Source organism: Microcebus murinus, chromosome 13 (assembly GCF_040939455.1).
Source record: "Microcebus murinus isolate Inina chromosome 13, M.murinus_Inina_mat1.0, whole genome shotgun sequence".
Taxonomy (NCBI): domain Eukaryota; kingdom Metazoa; phylum Chordata; class Mammalia; order Primates; family Cheirogaleidae; genus Microcebus; species Microcebus murinus.
Window position 1 is genome coordinate 52872865 of NC_134116.1, and position 27837 is coordinate 52900701.

Consider the following 27837-nt stretch of genomic DNA (forward strand, 5'->3'; position numbering starts at 1 on the left):
GACATTATTGAACTAATCTCAGAGAAAAACTGGTTACCTCTGAAGAAACTGACAGCATATTACTCAAACATTAAATGGTACAAACAAATGTATCAAAAGTGTTCAAATGAACTGGTGATATGTGAATAATAAATATAATGAAATGGATGTGCATATTTATATTCACACCATAGTTCTAAAACCAATTAGCAAAATGCTTATCCTCTATTCATAAAAGCATAATGCTCATAACATAAAACTAATAACTTGCCCTATGGCTTTTAAAAAGTTGTTTTTTTAAAACATTCAAACTTTTTAAAATGATGGTTAATGAAATATTGTCATGTGAACATGAAATAATTAGGTTGATAAATAATGAGTCTTGAATTCTTCTGTGTTAATAAGTCTATGTGAAAATGCTTTATTATCTATTTTTTCTGTTTTTAATTTTTAATTATTATGGGTTCATACATTTTGGAATTTCAAGGACAAGTCCCTAGCAACCTGGTATAATTTCCAGGCACAACTGCAGTACATTTGAGAAGCCATGATATTCTAGTGGATGTAGGCTAAGTGTAATTTAAAATCTTTTAAAAAGCTTTTGCCATTTCAGCTTTGAATATAAATATATGTGTAGACATAAAATCATGTATATTTCCATATATATGTGTGTATGTGGTTATAAAGCAGAAAATATATTTAGTAATCAAACATAGAAAGTCAGTTACATCTTAAAAGAACTAATCTAAGAGGAGATTTATTTCCTATCCTCTGGGGTTCTATGCAGCCTAGTTTTTAAAAATCTCAATATATTACAGAAGGAAAAGGTGAGCAGAAACAGTAGTGCTGTTTTCCTCAATAAAAATGCCAGGAAGAAACCTGGAAAACTCTGGCCTCTAAAGAGTTGTTCCTTTAACCTTTATTACTTGAAATGTTAATATATGTTCTACTTAAAGTTTAAACTCAAGGGAATCCCACATCATACTCTAAAGAGGTACACTTATTCCCTCTTTAGAAACTATTCAGTAAGTGAGTACTTTCCTGCTATTCCTTTTCTTAGTGATGTCTTATTATTCCTTTTAGTAAACCTTTTATTTCTACCATTATTTTCACCACATCTCAATGGCTCTAGATAGACTTAAGTAAATTGATGGTTTTTAAAATCAGTACACATATATGGCTATTGTCAAAAACTCATGGAAATTCTTAATACTGAAAACTATGACAACCCTTTCTGATTCCTATTAAGATGTTAAGGTCCTTGTTCTCCAAATATAATCATACCCATAACTTCTTCCTATTTTAACCACCACCTACACTGGTTAGAACTTCGTTATTTCTCACATGGGCTATTACTACTGTGAAATAATGAAAAGACCCATAAAATTGAATTAGATACCTTAAACTAAAATTTTGCCCCAGCCACATAAAAGCTAAGTGACCTTACATTGGTTATTTCCTCTATTCAAAATGGAAAAGGCAATGCCTATCTTATGAAACTATTGAAAACTGCGTATGTTAAGTGGGATAATTTAGATAAATAATTTATACATAGTTTAATTCTTTTTTTATAATTTGTACATAATTTAGTTCTTTGAAAAGTCCTTAAATATTGTATTTGCTTTTGACTGCAACAGAAATGCCCTAAAGCTTAAAAATCAATTATCATGTCACTTACCAGATGAAGATCCTTTAATATTTACCCAATGTCATCAAGTTCTCTAAAATCTTCTTAACCCACTGTTTTAATCCTTGATACATTCTGATATTTTCTTTTAAACTAAGCATTGGGAATACAATGGAGAATAACAGAAGTATCTCTTTCCCACATGGAGTGTGCAGACTACTGGGGACGACAAATTGGTGCAAAAAATATCTCAGCAGTAGAAGTCTCTTTCTTAAGAAAGAAAAGAAATTGAAACACTTCAATTTCAAGGATGGCATAAAGTGAGCTAGCAGGTTTGACACAAAGGGTTTATAGGCCAAGGTTAAAATTTCATATTTTCTCCCCAAGTGTATGTTTTAATTGGAGGAATGAAATGACCTAATTTACATCTCAAGGAGATCACCTTTGTGGAAATTGTTGGTGATTAAATAATGGGGCAACAATGGAAACAGGTGACCTGAGAGGGTACTGTGACAAAGAGAGGTAGCCTAGGTGGGAAGACACAGTGGAGGTAAGTGAACTGAAGACAGTTCAAGTCAAATTGGGTGGTGGTAAAAACAGGACTTAATGACAGATGTTACCATGAGAAGGAGAAAAGACAAAAGAGAAGTTTCTTTGTTTTTGACTGGAGTGACTAAGTAAATCCTAGGACTGTAAGAAGGAAGCTGGCTATGGAGGACTTGGGAGTGAAGTACAGATAAAGTATTGGCAGGTTTGGGATACAGAAAAAAAATCAGTTAAATGAAATTTAACTAAGTGGTGTCTTTGCTCCACTTTATCATAACTGTGCAAAAACTTGGATCAAGTAGCTAGAGAAATGTGAAGTGTCTTTAGAATACAGATGGACTAAAATGTCTTGGACATTACAGATTCTCAGTAAAGTAGTATTAAATTTGTGTATATAACAGATATCTCTGAATAGTCTGCAGTAATTCTAAACATAACACTAATTCTAGAACATAATAAATACAGCAGTTAAAAATGAAAATTATTTCATTTATTGCTCAAAATTAGCAGAAGTACCATGTTGGCAAACTTAAGAGCCACTGAATGGGGAAATAGGATATATATTTAGAATTGTCTCATTATATCTTGTTTTCTCCAGTGATTGTATATTAATAAGCTAAGCCTCAACAGGAAGATGATTTTTATAAGTATATAGAAATTAAATTATTTTCCAAGTGGTGTTAATGTGTTAACATGAAGCTTTGTGTGCAGTCTGTCCATTTTCAATAAGACTGGCCAGGGCTAACTACAAAATTTGTAGCAATAAAATAGAAATTATGCTGGGTAAAGGCAAGTTGTCTATATAAACACCAAACAAAAAGAAAATAAAACAAACCACAGCAAGATATGAGTCTCACTAGTAGATGTTAAACAAAGTAAGCCAAAATAATAATAAGTAATCATAATTAAACAAATGACTATTGGTAGTACTTAATTACCCTTCATAAATCTATACATTCAAGTATATACAATCAAGTGCAACTCTACCTTCAAAAGTAACATACCCTAGTTCCAACTTAGAAATACTAGTATACCTGGCCTTCAAACTCTCCTTTGCACATTATTATTGAAGACTGTAAATAAGCAAAAAGGACAAGAGTGGAAAGATTGCAGACATGGCATAAGACAGACAACTGCTGCACTGCTAAGGGCTTCAGTGTGGGCAAGTTACTTCAGTTCTCTGATGCCCAAGTTTTTAAATCTATTATAGATGATAACACATATCATCAGGTTGATGTCACTTTTGTTTAAAAATACTTGGTGCACTGTTTAACATAGTAGATGTTCAATAATTTTTTTCTTTTCAATTACTTATTACTACTATCTGATCTTTGTTAAGACACAGTGTGTTATATATTTATACTATTTTAAGGGTTTCATTGAGACATATTTAAGGTAGGGATGTTAACTCTGCTATAAAAAAATGAAAGAGATCAACTTTGATCATCATCAATAAAGGGAAATAAATGATATTTTGCATTGTATAATCTTTCTTCTGAGTTATGTTTATTGTTCAGAATAATTTCAACAACACAAAAAAACTCTTGGGTGCAGCAATTAAATTATATGGCATTATGATATGCAAAAATTAGAAAGTATTAAACACACCAATGCCCTTTTGAAACTTGATGAATGATCAGTTCAGCCACTGAGCTCTTTTCATTTCCAACCTCCTCTAGTCTATCATTAATTGATCACTCTAAAGTGAAAATCAGATTAGATGACCACATCCAAAATAAAGTTTTTAACTGCCTATAAAATCAGATTTAATGTCCTTAGTGTGGCATTCAAGTTTCTTCATAATCTGACCCAACAATCCCTTTAGTCCAATTTATCTCCACTATAACCCTACATTTTATATTCTAACAAAATTATTTCTACTTATTTTCCATTCCTAGATTATGTTATGACATGCCATATCTCTAATTCTCTCATGATGCTATTTTCCCACTTTTGTACACTCAACTTACTTTTTGTCTGCTAGAGTCCACTTTCAAGTCCACTTTCAAATTAAATTTCAGATTTTTTTAAATTAAATTTCAGTTAGTTTGTGAGGTCATTCCCTATTAATTTCTCTAGAAGAATTAATTTTAGTTATACATATTTTGTATTTACTTAATGGAATTACAGCTAGGACAGAGAATTGATATTCTCAAAGACTAAACACCTTGAAGGTAAAGGCAAGGGTGTCATATACATGAGCACTGAAGTAATATTTATGAATTAATTTATCTGTCTTAATTAATGGTAATGAGATTTGCCCCTGAACAAGAGTCACAACATAATCCCATGAGTAAAATAAAAGTTCTCAGGTTTATATTTACTTAAGATTCAATCTATTGTCTATTGTTTCTAACAGAGTAATGTTTGCATATATGACAAAGTTATTCTGCATTTATTAACATTTTCTCAGGTTTTCTTGACATCTGTCCTTAAGTTAAATATTGGTAGCTTGTAGGGGCAAAAGGTCAGATGTCTATATAAAGAATACTATTTAATGAACACAATAATTCAAATTAGTAAAGAAATGACTCAGGGCAAAATCAAAATGAAACAATTTCATCTTCCAATATGAATTTTCAAAACCTCATGAAAATAAAATCCAGGAAGACAAATCAATTTTTATGAAATATATATTTTGCTTCAAAAATAAACTCAGTATTGGAGGTGGGGGATGCATTAGTTATTGGTCTGAAAATCTTAAAAGTTCTATTCAAAATGATACTATGCTGTGACTAAACATTTAAATATGCCCAGATTACTTTTTAGCTTTTGAAAGTAAATATTTATCATATTAAAACTATCACAGTGGTAATAGACTATTTTTTCTGTATTCAGTATGAAGTAAGACCCCAACTGCAATATTATAATATCATAAGATACTGTGTTTAAATTTCTTTTGGGGGTAGATAATATTTTTGAATTATACTACTACTTGAATCATCATCAGTTAACTTATTGTCAAGAATTTAAGGAAAGAAAAACCCTAACATGCAAATCAAGTACAAGTCTACATATTCCTTGCCCATAATTTTTAAATTAAAATATCATATCCCGATGTTATTTTTTTACTCATTTGGTGATAAAACTGACTTGAACTGACACAGGCTATTTATATTATTAATATTTGTTTATCCTATTTATTGTGAATGTTCAGATTTTTCACTACAAAATGTTAATGTGTTTGATTATGGGTACTGCCACAGAATCCAGTAGGAATGCTGTATAATATATGTATATGCACCGTATCAAATTTCTAATATCTAAAAAAGTTTATGTGATATAAGAGATTAATCAACTTTACCCTTCACTTTATAGAGATTGGAGCCACCTGTTATGAGCTTCTGATAATTGTTTTCCCTTTTCTTCTACATCTGTTTATCTTTTCAAATTTATTTCTTATTTCTTTCCTTTACAGATGAAGTTTGTCTTTTCTTTAAAGCTACTATCCCCATTATGCTCCAATGAATATACTTCCTCTAAACCTATCCTTTAATATTTCCTTTTAATTGGATCATTTGCCTCAGTATATTGATAGTCAGTGTTCTTAAATAATAAAAGCATTTCCATCCATAACACCATTCTCCTTAGCTACCCACCCCACTTCTCTTTTTCCTCTCCATTACTTGCCAGCCTTGAAACAGCACGGAACTTTCTGTCTTCAATCCGTGACTATACTTCCTTATTTTTTTCAGAAACGTGTTTATCATGCACAACATGATATTTTGAAGTATATTTACCTGGTAAAATAGTTCAATTTAGTGAATTAAAGAATATACTACCTAACATAGTAATTATTTTTGTAGGGAGAACACTTAATATCCACTCTGTTTGCATTTTTCAGGAAAACAATATATCATCTTTAACTATAGTTATAGTCATCATGGTGTAGAGAAGATCTGTTGAACTTAATCTCCTATCGAACTATGAGTATATATCCTTTGACTAACACTATTCGACTCTCTACTTGTATGAGACCAACTTTTTTAGATTCCATGTATGAGTGAGCTCATGCAGCATTTGTCTTTCTGTGGCATAGTATATCCTTCTGAAATCTATTTTCTTTTTTCACCATAAATTCTCTCATGGAAATCAAGAGTGACTTGTCAGTTGCCAGACTGTGTGTTTCTTGAGCCTCATTTTCTTAGATTTTTCTAAAGAACCAACATTTCTTCTTGCCTGTCTTTGGCTACTGTGACAATATAGCTTCCCACCTTCTTTAAAAATCTCATACCCTTCTCTTTATATCTAAACAACAGTATATTATTTTCTATATTTTACTATAGTTTTAGTATACATTTTATTTCTGTTACTAGACTACAAATTTCTTGACAAAGTTTGCTAGGGAATTGCATCCTTATTGGGATATTTGCTCTATGTGATCGGGAATATTTATTTTACTTCCTACTCAATCCTCAACACTTGGAACAGTGCCTGGTACATACCAGAAGCCCAATAAATATTTATTGAACAAACATCCAACATTGCAACTAAGATAGTCTCATATGCAAAATAGACACTAAACAAAAAGTTAAAAATTTAAAATATTGTTCCAAGTAAATGTTTCTTATTTCATATAGTGAGTTTGAGAAGTTATATCTTTATATCAGTGATGCCAAATCACATATTTGAGACTGTTCTCACAACTAGTTTGTGAACTATAAATTAGAACCAGCTCTGTATCATTTTGTTTTAAACAAAAACAGTGTTATCTAGCTGATACATTGATTTAATTGGCTATCAATTATATTTTCCTGGAAATGAAATCTAAAAACTGTGGGGTTCAGTCAAATAACCCATCTACAGGTCTCCAGGTTTTAAATTCCCACAGAACGTACTGCATATTCTTTCTGGCAGACTGCACAATTATTGAACTCTTCCCACTTTCTAAATGTTGTATTCTTATAGGATTCTGTCCTGGACCCTATTCTGTTTTCCCAATATATTTTTCTCATCAATTTACTTGAATTTAAGTATGATTCTATGCCAATGACTTCCAAATTTATGCCTCCTGACCTCTCTAATTGCCAAACAGTAATTGCCAGCTGCCTCTTCTGGTACTTCATATGGATGCCTGAGACATTTCCAATTAACATGTCTAAATCTAAATTCTTCTTTATACTGCCCAAATGTTGTCACTGCAGTGACTTCACCCTGTTTTTACCACCTTAGCAAATTGAACCATTATCTACTCAATTTCCTAAGTCACAATCCTAGGATTCAGTAACACATCAGGTTTTATATTACCGCACTGTTTTTGAAGGTTTTCTCAAGTATCTGGTGAACCAGATTTTTTTTTCCTAACATGTCTGAAAAGAGTTTCAAATATTTCATAGTATTGAGTCAACTCCAGTATATGTATAAGTATTGGTCATCTGGAAAAAATCAATACATAGATAACAAAAACTTAACGAAAGCATTAAATAATCCAATTGATATTCCATTTATTTGGGCATCAAGTCATTTTGTTTTTTACTCTAGAACCTTATCTCCAAATCAATTTCAAACAAAATACTAAGAAAACCATTATAATTATAAAAGTCATGGCATATACCTAAACAAGTTTTTAATCTTTCACTTTGTTCATTCCTGCTACCTCTTCACTATTTTGGGCCTCATTTTCTCTTGTCTTGGACTATTTCCCAAGCTTCCTAATTGTATCCCTGTCTCCCCAGGCATTGCCAAAAAAATCATCTCTTTAAAATGAAAATCTGCACTGTTACCTCCTGTGCACCCTCAATGGCTCTCTATCAGGCTTCACATCACCGGGCGTCTAGCCACCTCCCCAGTCTCATATCTGCTATTCCTAGTCTCACACATCGCTACTTATCTGCACCCAACAGCAACTTGACATACACTGCTCCACTTCATCTGTGCTTCTAAGAGTTTCCTGTCATTCTCCCTTCTCCAACTTCACTCTGCCAAGTGAGCAGAAGGGTCTGCTCAGATGTTTCATACTCCAGGAATTTTCTTTGATCCCCTAAATCTGAGCTGGGTTTTTATTGTCATAACTCCATTAATCTTGCAGATATATGTCTCACTGCACTGACCTCATGGTTTATATGTCAAACTCTCTTACCACAGTGTGAGCTCCTTGAAGATTTAGTCTGTGCCTTAGCTCATCTTTGTATTCTTTGGCACAGTTGATTATTAAAAAAAAAAAAAGAAGAAGAAGAAAAATGAGTGAGTGAATAAATAAATATCTTTAAAATTAAAAAAAAAAAAGAAATGAATGCAAAGCTCTCTTACAATCACCATTCCTTAGTACAATAGGGAAGGTATCAAAAACCAGCAGTTAGGAGAAGTGTAGCTATTGTGCACATATTGAAGAAATATGTACAACCTACTGCGTGGTGATGAAAAACAGTTAATGTCAATCACTACATCTGGGATGATACATTTTATTTATCTTTTGGAGCTTTTATTCAGTATGTGGCAAATAATCAAATATCAAGCTCTCAAACATGCATTTTCAGATTACCTTACATTTTCAGATTACCTTCAGATAAGGAAACGTTTGGTGCTGCCGCGGATCTGATGTGCCTGTTTGGAGACTTTGAGGTCTTTATTGTAAGTTATAGGAATGGCATCATAGGATGAAAAGAACTCTAGACTGGAAAACTATAAAGCTGGAACTAGTATTTCCTCTGCCAATAACTTGAAGACTACAGAATCTGTCTGTTCTCCTACCTATAAAATGGAGGAGTTATACTTAAAGGTTTCTTCTTATCCTAATGTTTTGTAATATGGTTTTCAAAAGAACAGAGGACTTCTAATATTGGAACATGCTGTTAAAGTGAAGTAATAGAAAAATTTCTGGGGGAAGTTTAGACCTATTAAATTGACAAAATTATTTTCTTATTGTTCTTAATTAACTGATGAGCTGTTAGCTATTCTGAATTTTCTTAGTTTATGGGCATACACCTAGTTTCAGAAAAGTATGCTTAATATTAATACAGGATTTTATTTATAAAAAGGAAAAAAAATACTGTCATTATAAGAAACTTAAAAAAGTAAAAACCCATTGGTTTGTTGGGATATTTGAAAGAGACAATAATTCTAAGGCAAGAGAGGGTACCTTTTGGGACTTTGGGAAAGACTCCCAACATTCGCTAATTGAAATGTTTTAGCAAAAGTCATTGCTGTGCTTCCTAAAGCAAAATATTCTCAAAATTACATTGAGTCTATAGTAAATCATGCAACATTTGTCAAGAGGCTTTAAAATGAGCAAAAAATGTGAGGATGATAAAATGTCTATTTTCATGATAACAGCTGCTGGAATCTAGAAACAGATGTTTGCACATGTGAAAAAAAAAGATGTCATTGAAACTTTTAAAGGTAGGTGAACTGTCGGACAGTTGCAAAGTTTAATATGCAAAAACAAAATGAAGCTGCTCACAATTTGGGGAATAGTTTATCCAAAATTCTAAAGCCAGATGAATTCTGAAAGTCATAAAAGACAGCACAGGAGGGTGGGCATACTGATTATGAAGTGCTATTAAATAAATGCATACTAATAAAAACTTACAGGGGTTGAAAATAATAGGAAGTCCTGGCAAATACTACAGTTTCTTAAATGCCAGCTGTGTAAATTATAAAGCAACAGTGCCTTTAAAAATTTGTAAATGATTTTTACTGGTATTATATATTCAGCAGTCCCTTTCTTTTCCTCATATATAACAGTAATTTTCCATGTCCTTCCTAAGACAAATGTAGTATTAAAAAGTTTACGGCAGCATTTATTTAAAAAATTATCCTCGGTGATTGGCTGTTAAGAGGACGGACTCAGTCATCACCTTCGTGTTCTTGCCTATATGAAAGTGGTTTTGCTGTTGCCTGTCATGGGAAGGTTTCAGAAAAGAGACTGCTTGGTTGGAAGAGTGGGAACTGCGGTAACCACAACACAGAACAGAAGCTTGAGAATGTAAAAGTACTGTACTATCCTGCTACTTTCCTATTCAGGGTCGATTCTAGAGGAAATTGTAAAGTAGGTCAAGTTTGTGTTCAGCACCTTAATCCTCTGGCTCAGTAACCTCCTCTCCAAATCTGCATGTGTGGTTCTATACTCACCCCGGAGGGCAAGAGCCTTAACTTCTATTCTCCCATTTCCCTTCTATAGCTTTCTTTAATACTCCTTTCATGGTAAAATATAGGTTGTGGAAAAAGCCTCTTAAACTGTTTCCTTTTGAGACACAATTTAAAAAAATGATGAAATTGCCGTCATTACACAGAGAATTAGGAAGAGAGATTTGAGGGAGTGAGATTCAGAGATTCCACCAAACTCTGAAATTATATAACAGAACGACAGTCACTTAAACTAGCCTAAGCCTGTTTTGATGATGAGGCTCACAAGCAAAATTCAAATATTGACTTAAAGAAATAAACAAACAAACAAAAAATCCATTAGCTTTAGTTTTTATAGTTTTCCTAAGTGTTCTCTAAGAAGAAGGAAGGCAATCCTTAATAATGCAATTTAATTTTAAAACTGGAATTCACTAAAGCAAACTCAAGTAATGTGGTATTTTTATTATTCTCAGTTTTCCATGAATTTTAAGAATTAGATGTAATCAGGAATTCCATTGTGAAATTTTTAACTCAGAAAGTAACTTAATAAGTGAGATTTTCTAACAGTAGAAAAAGGACAGAGCAGTCATAGAATTGAATAGAAAAATAAAAATTACAAGGCAATTAAATAAAGTGGAAAATGAGAAAGAATTTGAATGGAACAACTCCTGGGAAGCAGAAAAGTCCCTGAATCCAGTCACAGGGGAAGGGACTGACTGTTGGCCACCCAATACGAGTGTTATATATGATGATGTTTCCACTGCCACCTCTGGCAGATTGTCAACAGAATTACAATGTGCAGTTCTATTCCACTAGCTTCAGGTTTCAAGAACTTGGTTTCAGTCAATTACAAAGATATCAGAAGACTGATTATCCTTAAACAATTGAGAACTGTCACTTGGTTATCAATAAGGAGCTCAGAGAAATTGCTGGTGAGCATTTATGAAGACTGCACACATTTATTATTATTTAGGAATCAACGGAGACTACTGAATTTTAAGGAATGCTTTTTAAATCTTTTTATGAAATAAAAGTTATTGCTAACACTCAAAATAATTAATAGGGCTTCTAATGGATAGAAATTCAAAGGTACATTACTACTTTAAAGAAGATAATGTGTGAATAATGCTCTGAGGCATAAGAAGTTAGCTTCAAAAACTCTTCAAAGAGTTTTTATTCTTTATATAACTGTATGTGTCTCTTCTTTACAGAAATAACATTATATGCACTTTTATTAGTTTTTAATATAAATCAGTTTTACTTGTTCTAAAATAAGAACACATATATTTTACTCGATTTTCAATGTATTTTGTCATTTTTTGATAAACAATGGCTTATTAGGTAGAAGTATGTATTTGCCTATCTTGTTAAGTAATGTGCTATTATGATATCATGCAAATTCCAAAACATTTGGATTGTGTTATCTATCTATCTACCACCTACCTATCTATATTTGGTAAGCGACTATAGGCAGAATCTAACTAATAGAGAAACAGGGCAAAAAAAAAAATGCAAATAGAAAGAAACTAAGTACATTCTTTGAATTTTTTCATCCTACTAAAAGAAACTTAAATAACCTCTTTCTGCTAGAGGATTTGTTAACATAAAACCCTTAAATCTATCTTCAGCTGTAGTAAGGTACATCATACTTTCAGTTGGATGCTGAATCCTTTCAACTATCTTTACTAAAGTAATGGGCAATATATTACCAGTGCTATGTATTTGGGGTGATTAAACTGATGGTAACGATAATACACAAATATTAGGAACAGAAAAAATGGAAAAAATTTAACTGCACAAAAAAGGAAAAACAAAGTAACATTTGTGCTAATAAAATAAAATCTCAAGAGTACCAAGTCGTTTCCAAAGGAAAACCATTATTGGCAAAGAAAGTATAATTGAAAATATAAAGATTATTTTGGAATGGATTTTCATTTCTAAATTAAAGAAACATTGCAATTTAAAAATAAAATATTTTAATATGAGATCATTTAAATAGGAAAACAATCTGACTAAACTTATACAAAAATGTAAAATATAATCTGCTACAGATTTTTAATTGAATTCTGTGTAAGGCACTGCTACACATTTTTAGTAAGAGAAAAAGATTTATACACAGGTTTCCTTTCACTTAGGTTTTAGTTTCTTTCTCCTAAGAGGAAATTTACTTTTGTTTTTTAGAATATTTTTAAAGGTATTAAAATTAGGGTTTAATATTTGAAATCTACAAGGGAATTGTTTGGATCTGCTTGTCATCATCATCTGTCATTTATAAACAGAGCTGTTCTTTATATGTGTGTATTGACTGAATTGTGGCATTTCCTCTTATGATGCTTTTCAAATAAATTAACAGAATATATTGACCAAGACAATAGCTGCTTACTTCTTCAACATTTAAAAATTATTTCTGAGGAAAGTGCTCATTATGTGACTAATATAAAGCACTGTTTAAGACAGTAGGCTCTGAAGGCATTTTTTTTTCACTTCTAATACTGCCTTCACTACATATAAATGAGGAACATTAAAAAAAGTCACTTAATATTAAATATGAGAGCAATAGTACTTACCTATCCTATAAATGAAACAAAAATTAAATAGGATATGTTTTAAGTACTTAGCAAATTACAAGCAGTCATTCGGTCAATGCATATGAGCTATTTTGATCTTCTCCTCCATGGTTTTTACACATTAACTCAGGTGTTAACTTACTTTTCCATATTTATTTCATATGTTATCATAGAAATGAAGCAAAATGGTTATTTGAGCAAATTCTCCCATTTGGAGACAAAGTTATGTATAAAAGACAAAAGTTTTGGTATGTCTATCTAGGATTAAACACCAACCTCCCTTGCAGGTTAATACATTTCAAATTATTTCAGTTTTCTTATATGTAAGATAAAAATAAAACCTTTTTAGCTTTTTTAGCTTAATTAAACTAATGTTGTAATAAAGTTTGCATTGTTTACAGTCAGTGGTAAAAATTCAATAAATTCTAGTCCCCTCCCCCAAATCTAGATAGGTAGACAGATAGATATAAACATAGATACATAGATGCTTGGAAAACAGAAAGACAAACAGAATAATTTATATAGATAAAGGAGAGTGATGGACAGAGAAATAAATAACAGAGATAGATGAAAGTTGAGAGAGAAAGCATGAGATAGAAACAAAGACAGAAGTGGCTATGGCCATACCACCCTAAACATGCTGACTCCTGTCTGATCTTGGCTGCTAAGCAGGGTGGGGCCAGGTTAGTACTTGGATGGGAGAAACAGAGACAGAGAGATCTCCTATCTCTACTAGTTACATATGGTTATTTGGAGAGGCTCCAAGTCAAATTTATTTTTGATATTCCTGAAGAATCTAACTTCTCCTTACACATTCAAAGCACTTAATAGATATTTATTAAATGAATGAATAAAGCAAATCAATAGATATATCAATAAATGAACTAACATTTTAGCTAACTTTAAAGGTCATGCTTTAAAGTGGAAGACAGTCTTTCTCGTCTACATAATTCGTAACCTACCTAAGTGGACCTTCTAGATTCTCAATAATTTTTTCATATTTGCTAATAGGGATGTGTGGAAACTACCTACTTTATAGGAGATATTTCTATTGGCATTCTTACTCCTAGACTAGCAATTATTTTATGTGTAATATTAATTAAAGTACATTCCAACTTTGGCATTCCTTTAAGAATGATAACTATCTTCCTAAGATATTACTTTTTGATATCTAGATTGAAAAAATAGCTTTTCAGTGTAAGTTGCATTTTCATACAATAAATGAGACCACTTCCTTTTTCTATAGGAGAAAATACATCAAATATACTCCCATCAAATACATTGCTCAGTTAGTGGATGAAAAGGAATTAAAGAGTTAATATGAACAGCAGGGTTTTTTTGTTTATTTGTTCATTTGTTTTGGTTTTTTTTGGATTAACAAAGTTTCTCATAAAAATATGAAAAACTCTTTACTTACTCTAAGCAGCTTTGTAAGTAGTAGCCAAGCAGTTTATGTATTATACACATAGATGTGTCTATCTCATGCTACATATTTACATATCAATATACAAAAACCCCATTATTTAAAAATGTCTCAAAGATACATATATGTTATAATATCACAGAGCCACAACCCATCATGATCGATTAAGTCACTTTAAAGTAAACATTCAAATTTGCAGGGAATGTGAATATTGGATAAGCATTTAAATTACTTCTGTTAAAAATGATTTTAAAAACAATACTACATTGTCACACAAAAAGTTGCTATGTTAAAAGATCAGGAAAAAAGTCATCAGTTTAGCACTTATTACTTAGAAAACAAGGCTTTTTGTGAAGTAAATTTTAAAATAACTTCAGCATAATTTATATTCAGTGCAGAAACATTAATATATATTTTATACTGAATATACATATTTATGTGGTATATATGTAAATAAGTATGTATAAAGATATATATTTTTATATATGGGTGTTGTAAGTTTGTATTACGATTTTAACATGACAAGAAAAATTAATTACACTATATCTGCTGATGCATGTATGAGAGGCCAACCTATATAACAGGCAAAAATTTACTTTATATAAATCATCAATGAAGAAAGGACTTATAAGCTATGTTCACATAGGTTAAATATAGTTTCTCATTCAAAAACAATTAAAATAATAAATAGAAAATATATTTAAATGTTTTCAAGACTAATATATCAACTAATCTAACTAATGCATTTATAATCCTAAAATCTGATGTATATAACTGTTCTTTTCATAATTTACAACAGAACATAAACCATCTATTCATTCTCTAAGTCTTACATATAAGAGTAGCTTAAGTTTCTTTGCATGTATCAATAGCAAATATTTCATTGTATTCAAAACATTAAAAACATCTAAATTAATAAAAATACACATAAAATGAATAAATTGGAGATAGAATTTTAGAAAAAATATGTATTTATTAAGACATATTTCTTTTTTATCTCTATCAGTAAACAAGTTCGTGTTTGATATTCATGAGGACTTAGATGTAAATCAAAAGAAGGAAAAAAATCTATCGTTTAGCTATTATTTGACTCTCTTGAAAAACTAATATGAAGATAAAATCCAAACTAAAAATAAACCAACACTGCTAAGAGCTATAAAATTCCAATCAAGTTTTCATTTCAGGTAAAAAGTGTTGAATTTACTAATTTAATACTCTTAATTAGCATAATACAATGTAATATTCCTATCTAGCCAATAGAAGCCATACTTTCTTTGTCAGTAAAACTCAAAATAGGAAAAGTTAGGAAATGTCCACAAAATAAGAACAATCAAGTGACTTTGGTCAAGTTCTTATTTTAAGAAGATTAAAGACTGATACCCATGGCTTTCCTTTTTCGGTTGTGACTGTGATATTGAATAGTTGCTTTTTGTCTGGGGCAATCTCGGGATTTGCTGTTTCTTTGATATATTATCAATGGGCCATTCCACCGTGATAAACTGCAACTCCAGTACTAATAGGGTTATAATGATTGCTTAATACTTTGTAAGCATTGGAAGACTTCACTCACCTTGTTCAAGTGGTTGGCTTTTAGTTGAAGTAGTTTTCATCTTGAGTGCCTCCCTAACAGACATGTCACAGCAGGAGCCTTTGTTAGTGTCTTGGTCACTGTCAGCCTGATCACTGTCCCCGTGCCCACTGTCTCTGAGGCTGGCTCTTTCTGGGTCCTTAAACGTGGAGCTACTGAAATACATATAAAGAAAAAGAAGAGAAAGTGTTGTCTCTACTAGTTTGAATCTGAAGTGTAGTCTCTTGCAAAGCAATTTTGACATGAATGCAAATGGGGAAGCTGAGAAAGTTATTTAATAGGCCTTACCTTTGAACAAACTGCTGCCTGCTGCCCATGTAATTGGGCTCTGCGGGAAAATTGTCTGTCTGTGAAAGAGAAGGAAAAAAATACGTATAGTTGTACACTGGACAAATCTCCTGCAGAGCAACAAGATTTCCTAGTGGAAAAATGATTAATAATTCAAAAATTCCCTTAATCTTCAGATTTGTACATTTTAATTAAATTGGAAATTGCTGACATGTAATTATGTACTCAGAACAATTAAATGATTCCGGTCCACAAATTACCTGTTAAAGTAAACAATGAGCCTGTCATAACTGGCATTCTCTTTTAGTACCACGATGGATAACACTGTCTGTGTTGTTTCATTACATAGATATTAAGATTGAATATTTTGTGGGAGGAGTGGGAAAATGACCTAATTTCTCCATATTAAAAGTGTGAATTATTTAATAATACTCATTTTTAAACATAATTACATCATCTGCTGGGATTATATGCCCTTCTTGATGTAATATCATTTAAAGTCATCCACTCCTCAATTAAGAGATACAGAGCCTTTCCTTCAAATGTTACCAGTAACAGATACAAGCACATCACATATGGTTGAACCCATCTCTGTAATTCATCTTCAGCTTCATCCCAACTATGAAAATTATATTCTAACAATCCAATGGAAATGGGTATTACTTTCTAGCTATTAAAAACAAAGTAAAATACAAATAAGAAAAAAATGTTACTTAAAATATTGAGGGTAGAGACATTGAGAAACCAGGCTTGTTTCTGTGGTTGTTTTTACTGCTTCCAAACTGACCTGGAGGTCTGCCAAAAAAGAACTGAATTCTCCTTGTGTCATGGAACAGAGTCTTTTGGGAGAAAGAGACTGGATCTTTCATAGATTCCCCTATACTGTACATTCATACACATTACTTCTTCTTGCAGCTGACTCAGTGACAAAGCTTCTCCTGTTTTCTGCATCACTTCATATCACGCCATTATACTCTGAAGCAGCTATGGGTTTGTACAAGATCATCCAGCATACAAGTATCAGTGACACAGGGAGCATGCAAGTCATGAAGCAGAGGGCCCAAGGTAAGGCTTAATGTAGTGCAATATGTGCTTTCTTTATAAATAAGGCTAATTTAAAATAAGAGTGCTCTTTTTCTTCCCATATCATAATTTAAAGTATTTGGCTTTGTGAACAATTACTGGGGGGGGGGGAGACATGCTAAGATAATAGCTGAAAGTATTACGTAACTTTCATTGTCAAATTTGGGGGCAGGAAAAACTCCCACAATTCTTTTAATGTATAATTTTTCTTTTGTCTAAATGACCTTTATCAAACTACATGCAAATATGAAGATGACCAAAGAGGATTCCTTGCTCACTCCTCACCATCTTTAACTAGTAGTTAATAGCAGACATTTTACATTAATATGTTGTACTAGTTTTTAGATTCAGTGGAACATCTTAATTTTTATTTCCATAATGACAAACTATCAATTTTTAAGAATAACTTTTAATAAAATTAATTGTGATAACCAATACCAGCGGCCGAATTGTATGCCAAAGAATTTCACAAATTTTTAAAACTATCATAGTTGCTTAGAAACTTCACATTTTAACTTAACAAGATCTAGTTCTCCCTTTGAATTGGTCAAAAACATGTATCCAAGACATTATTGCTGTCAATTAGAAGCTAAGCGTGAATGTCTTAGAACACTTCAGGAAAAGAGAACCCTAGGTATCAAGAACAGAGTAAAATGTAATGTGAAATTTGATATTCTAGGGAGAAAATATAAGCACTATTATAAGTAACTTATATAACTTGTGATTTTATGGTTTTAATAGGTGGGGCCTCATAGGATGTAGATTCCTATTCACTTATACACAAGTAAATAGAATGAAAAAAAATTTCTTCTCTTGTCTTAATACAGACAGTATCTAAAAATGTTAGCATATTATTAAAGTTCTAAGTAGTTGCAATAAAATAAGAGACTTAAACTAAAAAATAAAATAATTTTCTTATTGATTGAAGAGCTGTTAAATAGTTTATATATATATATATACACACACACAAGTGTATATGTTTTATGTAGATATAAGATTTTATGTATATACACACGTGTGTATGTGTGCACACCTACACACATATTTATGTATCAGAGTGTCTGGTGAACACTGGGCAGTGGTATTGCTACCAAGTCTTGTTTTGATGAAGACAGAAAAACAAGAGTAATGGAAAAGGTAAGAGAGTTTGGGAGGGAAAGAAAGAGAAGAAAAATAAAAGCAGAGGGAAAAGCAAGAGAAAAATACAGAGAAAGAAAGAAAGAAGGTGAAAGAGAAAAGCCAAAACATATATGAAAGAGGAAGAAGTAGAGTGGGGCAGGTAAGAAGAAACGTACAAAAAGAAAGAAGTTGGTTTATAATTATAGAATTTTACAATGTATAATTTTAGAAGTTTGCAAATTCATTAGTAGCAGAGCATCAGAAGTTTACTTATAATGTCTGCACTCATCCATTAAAGTAGATAGGAATGTGAGAGATTGTATGTCTATAATTACAATAATGAAATAGTCATTTGGCCTTTAACAAACAAATAACTAATTCACTATTTTTAAAAAACATACTATATTTTTAATATAGAAAGTAACATTTTCATTATCTAGGCTCCAGGGTGTCTAAAAACTCATTTAAAATAATCTGAATATGCAATAACAGTATTTACATAGAAAAATGAAAGAGAAAAAAAAAGCCATGTGTACCACAGCATCATGTAATTTAGAAGTAGAAGAGCTTTCATGTATTTTATAAAACTATGCTCCAAAATCGAGTTATTCCTTATACATCTATACTTCTTAAATTTTAAATCTTGGAAGAAAGTAAAATTTGAGGTTAGACACTTGTAACCTTTTAAGTTTCAACAGAGTAATTAAATATGAATATTTACAATTCTTACAAACCTTATCACCTTTCATACAAACTAATCACTGTAGTGTTTTCTCCTCAAACTCAATTTGAGCACAGTAACTTTTAACTATTATTTCAAAAAACATATAATTTGTCTAACATTTAAAAAATCATATGTACTTTGGATGCTTTCAAGTAGACATTTTAAAAACTTAGGGTATGATGGTCTATTTAATCTATTTAAAAGTCATTAATAAATGAAACAAAAGTTGTCTGTTTTTTTAGTGATTTTTGCTCATAACAAAACAGGTTTAAACTAACATAAAACTGAATGTACCTTCCTATTTATGTCATTTTGTCTTTTTGTTATTTTGTTTGTTAAAGATAATAAAAATTTAGATATTCTTTACTTTCCTTTTGTGGAAAATAAACAAGCAACCAAGCAAACACTTAAAATGAATAAAGTCTGTAGGATATGAATAGTTGTTTTGACTATTTGCCTTTATTTATTTCTCTATTAGTACTCAGAAAATTGTAGTACATTTTTAAATGCTAATCAAAATCAACATTTTCATCAACAGTATTTAACAATAAATTATTCCTAAGACATGCCATATTCTAAACCTTGCTCATCCTATTAGAACTCTGAAACACAAATCATTATTTTTAAAAAAGCAAATGTCTGCAAGAAAGGTCGAAAGAAAGCACCATGTACACTATTTGAGTGATAGGCACACTAAAACCACTATATAATATATACATGTAAGAGAATTCAACTTATACCCCTAAGTCTATTAACATTTTTTAAAAGGGTGGTGGTGGGGAAGCACTGGTGAAACTGAGCCATGTTGGCAGAATTTGGGGAAGCTCTTTATTTGTGGCAGTAGATTAATATGACCACTTACTTGCTCTTAAGAATTTCACTTGAAGGTAGATAGTAAAAGTAGTGAAAAGAGATTTTTTTTACTATTAAAATATTAAAAATAAAATTTTACAAGCATATCAAGTATTTCACAAAATTCAGCGTCTATTAATGATAACAAGTCTCAGCAAACTAGGAACAGAAGGAAATTTCCTCAACTTTATAAAGGACATCTACAAAAACATGTAGCATCTATAAAAACATGTAGCATCACACTTAATGGTGAAAGATAGAAAGCTTTTCCCCCAGGCAAAGAGGTCCACTCTCAACACTTCTGTTCATCATCATACTAAAAGACCTAACAAGTTAAATAAGGTAAGAAAAATAAATACAGGGCATAACAATTGGAAAGAAAGAAAAAAAATTTTTATAGATAATATTATTGTATTTATAGACAATATTATTTTTTAGGCAGAAAATAGCAAACAGCCAAAACAAACCAAACTCCTTTGAACTAATAAATGCTACTGTAATATCATCACACAAAAGTCAATTATATTTCTATATTCTAGAAAGAACTGTTAGAAACCAAAATTTCAAAAGCAATACATTTAAAATAGCTCCATAATAATCAAATCCTTAGTAAATAAATATTTTAAAAATACTGAACATTACAAAAACAATAAAATAAATCAAAACGGCTTATATAAATGGAGAAGCATATCATGTTTATGAATTAGAAGACTCAACATGGTAAAGATGTCAATGTTCCTCAAATAATCTATATATATAACATAATTCCATGCAAATTCCCCAGCACGATTTTCTGTAAATATATATGAGATGATTCTTAAATGTATATGGAGAAACAAAAGAACTATAACAGCTAAAATAAGTTCCAAAAAGAAGAATCAAGTAAAAGTAATTACATTTACTCTATTACAAGACTTACTATTGAAGCCACGGTAAACAAGACTGCAGTATTGCCAAATGAATGAACATACAGATCAATGAAATGGAAGAGACTGTTCAGATGTAGATCCACACAAATATGGCCAATTGATTTTTGACAGAGTTGCAAAGACAATTCAATAGATAATTCCATAGAAATGAACCTCGAACTACACCTCACACAAAAACTCAAACTTGGATCATAGATCTAAATGTAAAGCATGAAACTATCAAATTTTAGTATAAAACATAGCATAAAATCTTTGTGACCTGGTGTTAGGTAGTTCCCAGAAATGATGCCAAAGCATGATGCACAGAAGAAAAAAATTGGATTTTAGAAAATTATAAATGTAGGTTTTGCAAAAGACAGTGTTAAGAAGATCTGAAAACAAGCTACAGCCTTTGAGAACATATGTCACATTGTATGCAGAATATTTTTAAAAATTTCAAAACTAAACTGTAAGTAAAAAAAGATTTGAAAGATTTGACACTTCACCATACAGACTATATTGATGGCACAAAAGCACATGAAGAGACATTCACTGTAATCGGCAATCAGGGAAATGCAAATTACAATTACAATGGAATGTCACTGTGTACCTGTTAGATTATATAAAATTTTAAAAATTAACTATATTAAGTATTGACAAGGATGCATAGCACCTAGAATTCTCATATACTTAGGTGAGAATGAAAAATGATACAGCCACTCTGGAAAACAATTTGGTAGTTTCTCATAAAGTCAAAGATAAATGTATTATATGATCCATCAATCCTACTTCTAGTGATTCACTCTAAAAAAAAAAAAAAAGGAAAGCTATACTCAAACAAAAATTCGTCTGTTTCCCCAAACGTGGAAACAGATATCTTTCACTAGGTTAATAAATATATGTACAATGAAACTCTATCTAGCAATAAGAAAATGAACAATTGATGCAAAACTTGGATGAATCTCCAAAACATTATTTTGAGTGAAAAGAGCTAGTCTCAAAAAATTTCATGCTATATAATTATATTTATAAGACTACTCAAAAACAAACACAAAACTACTATGCCAGAAACCTGATTAGTGGTTGACAGGGGTTAAAGCTGAAGGAAAGTGTAGCAGTGGTAACATAAAGAAACTTTTTAGGGTGAGAGAACTGTTCAGTATCTTGCTTGTTTCATGAAACTACACATGTATAAAAATTCATAAAACTGTATACCACAAAAAAGTTTTACCTTATTGTATGCTAACTTAAAAACAAATATTAATACCTAAATATATTTGCATTATCATCTGTGTCACATATATGCTGAGGAGTCCTCTGTTTCATAAAAAATAATTATAAAAAGTTATTTTATTAAATGTTCCTCAATAAAGAGTGTTTCTGAACTTGTCTTTTAAAACGAGACTGAGCCAACAACTAAAACATATGTAGAAAGCCCACATCCATTTGGACAGAATACAAATGGATTTGGATATAAAGATCTATTTAACCACAACAACAAACCCAAGCAACAGCTCTATAAGACAGTCACCTTAAATATGAATTATTTAGCCTAACTTGTCTTTCATATTTTTTTGGAGAAACATTTTTTATTTCAAAAAATTTAGGGAGTACAAGTGTTTTTTGTTACATGGATGAATTATATCATGCTGAAGTTAGGGCTTTCAGTGTACCTGTCACCAGAATAGTGTACATCGTACCCAATAAGTAGATTTGTATCCCACACCCCACTCTCTCACAGTTGCAAAGACATGGAACCAACCTAATTGCCCATCAACTTTTATTTCTTTCAAAGACTCTTTTCTTGTGTGCAGCTCGCATTTACCCAGCCATAAAATAAAACCTTTAAATAAAAATGTCATACTGCATTCATTGCAAAGGATCAACTTCTCCTTTTAACACAGGAAACACCCATGACTAGGTCATGGAAAACTGGAATCCATTTTCAGAAATGGTGAATTTTTTACTTTTAAAAATGCCTCCTAAAATTGACTCTATCTTTGGAAGTAAGTTAATAGAATACAAAGACTCAAAAGATGTAACACAAAATGATTAGCATCTGAGCTGTACCAAAGTGTATGCAAAATCTTGTCAACATACTTTTACAATTTTGGCAGTAAAATTGGGATAATACTATTTAAAATGTGGGGTTGTATGTTTTATGTGAGATAAGGTATGGAAATTTCTTAGTTATATAATACAATTCTCATTACCACTTTTTAATTTTTAAAATTTTATAGTGATCATGAAATAATGATAACTGGACAAATATACAATAAATTTTAAAACAACATACTTGGATTTTTATAAAATGAGACACCTGTGGGATAAAATAAATAAAGACTTCATAATTTTGAGCCTTATTTCTAATGAATTTCTAAGGGAAAAGAAACAGAATACTAATCTTCAAATGTATCCCTGCAAAGGAAGAGAGAAGAATAATGAATAATGTGAGCATTAAGAAACTAGATTCTATGGTCAATTTTTCACCATCATACATACCATTTAAGTAAATATTGCTAGAAATCAATCTGTGATTAATTCAATCACACTCAGATAATTAAATATATAAACAACTTTGGTGCTAATTAGCCATTATTATCTTATACTAACCCTTATAGAATCATGGGACAGTCAGGAAATTTCCTATGAAGGAAACAATTTTGATACACCAAACAGCTCTGGCATTTCCAGAATGATGGGAGTGGGGACACATGAGGCAATGGATTAAACTGTTAGCATTCTTGGTGTCCTGCTTGCCTTTCTCTATTTCTTTGCCAAACAGGAGATCTTTGGAATAGAGTCCACTATTCAGCCCAGTGATTACATTTATTTCACAAACATGCATTTAGCTCAGAACATAGGCGATATCAAAAAATCCAGCATTCAACAATGTCAAATTCACCGTATCTGAGATCCAATCAGGAATTACAAGGCACGTAACAAACCAGGAAAATATAAACCCCACCTGGGAGAAAAAATCAATAAAAATAGACCCAGGAATGAGAGAGATGATGGAATTAACTGATACTTTAAAAATCTAGGCCGGGCGCGGTGGCTCACGCCTGTAATCCTAGCACTCTGGGAGGCCGAGGCGGGCGGATTGCTCAAGGTCAGGAGTTCAAAACCAGCCTGAGCAAGAGCGAGACCCCGTCTCTACTATAAATAGAAACAAATTAATTGGCCAACTAATATATATAGAAAAAATTAGCTGGGCATGGTGGCGCATGCCTGTAGTCCCAGCTACTCGGGAGGCCGAGGCAGGAGGATTACTTGAGCCCAGGAGTTTGAGGTTGCTGTGAGCTAGGCTGATGCCATGGCACTCACTCTAGCCTGGGCAACAAAGCAAGACTCTGTCTCAAAAAAAAAAAAAAAAAAAAAAAAAAAAAATCTATTAGAAATGTTTAAAATGTGCTAGGGAATGTAAAAGCAGGACCCTAAGAATGTCTCCTTAAATTTTGTTCCCTAAGAACCCCCCTTGCCTTGCATTAATTTTGATCCTGAAGGAGAGAAATAAAGATATAAAAAAGATTTAAATGGGATTTCAAAAATAAAAACCATAGCATTTTCAACTAAAATTACACTGAATGGGACTGGCAATAGATTACATACTAAGAAAGAAAAGATACAGCATTTTGCATCAGGTTCTAGAAGCATTTGTTTCAACTATTGTATATAATATTAAATTTATTCTTTGTATTTATCTATAAAATCTTTACTTGTGTCAACATCAATTTTATAAATTTATAATATACTAGAGAGTAAAGAGTTATGACAAATATAAAAAGGATTTCTCATTGGTTGCACTATAAATGTGAAGGTTTCAATTCTAGATGTATCAATCTAGAAAAAGACTTATATTTAAAAAATATATAAGTATGTCTTTGACTCTTCCAAGTCATTAAGAGAGCAACTTACCTCTTATAAACCATTATAATTTGGGGTTGCATGTGTAGTAAACAAAATAATGTTTTACCTAAAAGTAAATGGTAGAACCATTTGCTTTGGTGTTAAATCATATAATTATAAATTCAGTTAAATTTAGATGTTCAGTGCTTTCCTAATCTAGGGGTGCAAGGAAGTGGAATTCTGAAAAATCTTTTTGAATTAGGGACATAAGATTGATTGGCTACATTGATGTCACTAGGTTGAAAACAAAGGAAAACAAGTTGAACTTTTCCCTTAATTCAAAGGCACTGCTTTTCACATTGATAACAAGCATTCTGTTTGCAGCAGACTCAACACAAGGGAGTGTTAAGAGGTGAATAATTCACTTTAAGCCTTTTCATACCGACATTGCTTCTGATAGTTTTGCTTTCAACAGAATATATGGTGTGGTTCTTTTTACATTGCTGAAGTAGGCAACAGCATTTTAAGCCACCACTTATAAAGTTATCTGACAGCACCTATGGCTTTGGAATTTTTAAAGTGCATGAAGTATGGCAATAACTATATTTATCAGTGGTTTTCAAAATAATACATTTTATACAAGTATAGTGTGGTCGACATTTGTGTTTTGGTACTAAAGGCATAATAAAAACATGGGATATTCTTACCACAGTGAGCAAAAACCAGCATTCCTTTAAATTATTAATAAAAATGGGAGGACCAGAACAAACACATGTTATAAGCAAAAATTTTAAGTGTGCCACTTAATGAGGATGACAGATTTTTTTTAAAAGTGATCTGGCTATATATTAAAATCTCTTGCAAATGTTAACTCCTTTAAATGACATTGATAATTTTAATAATAACTTATGTGCCAGAATTTAATTGTGTAATTTATGAATCCTGAAGAAAATCATCCTTGACAAGAACAAAGAAAATTGAAATAATCAAAAAATAAAATGAGTGCTATTTGTTATCTACTAAAGCACATAAAAACAGAGGATGCCACGCAGTCCCTTTATATATTTCCCGAGTCTTGTATCCCAGGGCCAACCAAGGTGCCACTGAATGCTAAATGTCCTTTCTCCTTGGCAATGGCATAGTATTATGCTATGATTTCATGTCTTAGGAAAGAAATCAAAACATAGTTAAGGATTGCTAACTGCAACATCTTTAATTCACCCACTCTCTTCACTGTGGTCAGCCTCCTCATCTCATCCCAACCAATACCCAGTCTTCCTTTTTTATTCCAGTGATGGTGGTAAGTTTGGAGTTCTTTTCTTTTTTACTTTTTTGCTATCTCTCAGCCAGACTTTTTATCTCCAGAGACCTTCCTTTGTTTTCTTCCTCCTATGCTCCTTTTTCATCTCTATTAAGAACATTGAAGGATTTTCCCACTGGAAGGAATATCTAAAACTGGATTCTTTGCAATTGGGCCTCCAGGACTAAGAATTCAAAGGTTTTAAGTGGCCAGTGAAAATTCATTATAATTCTAGGGAATACATTCTTCTAATATTCTCGACATATGAAGAGAAAGAGATAACCTGGTGATATTATTTTATTTTATTCATTATCTTTACAAATACTGAGTCTTCTAATAAATACATTTCCTTAAAATCGTATTTTATTAAATTTGAAGAACCTGATAACAAGCAAAACTAAATTTTTACAGATTGAATTATTTAGGTTCAAACCCATTTTTTGTCTAATTTATTTAGCTATTATGGAAAGCTCTGAAACTATGCTGCACTGAATCTAAATGTATGTTTAAATGTCATTGCGTAAATTCTGCACTGGGATATTTGGAATATGCTATCTTATGTTAGGATCTACAAAACAGTATAACTGTATTAATATTTATTATTCATTCTTCTCAATTGCTCTAGGATACACAGTGGAGTTATTGCCCAATTTTTTTTTTTTAATCAGAGAAACTGCAGCTAAGTGACTTTCATAGATTTGTCCATCACACAACCAATTCATTATAGAACAATGACACTTCCCAGAGCCTGCCAGCACCAGTCGGTTGCTGTGCTGCCTCTCTGAGATAATGGAGAAAAATAATGAACCATCTCAATATTTTTGGAAATCAGTTGATAAGAAATTAATGTAACTTGCCTCGAAAATACTTTTTAAGATTATTGTTACATACTAAACAAAAATAAAACTTCTAATCACTTCTAATAACAAGATGATTCTTTGAAAGAATCTCCACTTCCACCTTTCTATACTTTTATGTTAAATTATTTTAATATGCTGAACTTTACATATAACTCTAATAACTAGATTTTTCCTTTGACCAATAACATGAAGAGATTTACCTTCTGAAATATCATAAACCATATATTATCAAATATTCTAATGCATGCTGTATGCTCAACCATATGATTACTTACCATCATTATACTCATATAAATTGTCAAAATAGGCATTTCTGAATACCCACATTTTAAAGCGCAAAAGAAATTTAAGACCATACATTTATTCAATGGTTATGTAAAATTCCCAAGCAAAAAATTACTAATTTAAAAGATGATCCAAATGTATCATAGACTAGAAGTCTGCTATATATTTCATCAATTTATTTTTCACAATATACTAAAATTTAAAACTTTATGAATGCAATGATTTGGGTAAACATAATTTACCAGTCTTGAGCCTCAAAATATTAAAATATCAATTAGAATATAAAATAGATTATTATTTACAGAACTGGTTACATTTTACAAATGAATCATGTTTTGCTTCCTGTCCTGTTTTATAACAGTTTTTCAAACCATCATCTTTATAGGTGTATTCTAATTCCTAATAGAAAAAAACACAACAAAAGAGGAAATTCAAAGTGAAATGGACACATTTCTAATTATCTCCTTTAACCATTGATAGGCATAGAAAATTTTTAATAATTACAAACAACAAATCAGTTGAGCAGCTAATCCACTAATAAACTTTACAATAATTACTGAATAGTTTGGGTAAATTTTAAAGTCCTCAACATTTTTCATAGGCTTCTACTAACCCCTTCCCAGAAAAATTATATAAAATTTTAAATTTCTTTAAAAAAAATGACCCATTGTATTTGCATTTCTGGTTTTAAAACAAAATAGTAATTTGAAAAACTAATTATGGGAATTTAGAAGATAATACACAATAATGAGAGATTTATCCTCAGAAATAACTA

At 31.3% G+C, this 27837-nt stretch overlaps 1 protein-coding gene across 2 annotated transcripts in view; it reads right to left on the reverse strand.

Moving 5' to 3' along the window:
- Positions 1-27837, reverse strand: part of PCDH17 (protocadherin 17) — a 94087-nt gene that overhangs the window by 40332 nt on the left and 25918 nt on the right. Inside the window, exons 2-3 of one of the 2 annotated variants that reach the window (XM_076009406.1) lie at positions 16083-16141; positions 15777-15946 (exon numbers count right to left, since the gene is read on the reverse strand). In XM_076009406.1, the coding sequence (XP_075865521.1) occupies positions 15777-15946; positions 16083-16141 (229 nt within the window). Of the gene's footprint in view, positions 1-15776; positions 15950-16082; positions 16142-27837 lie in introns of both variants that reach the window. The other variant, XM_012749794.2, reaches the window with a different exon arrangement.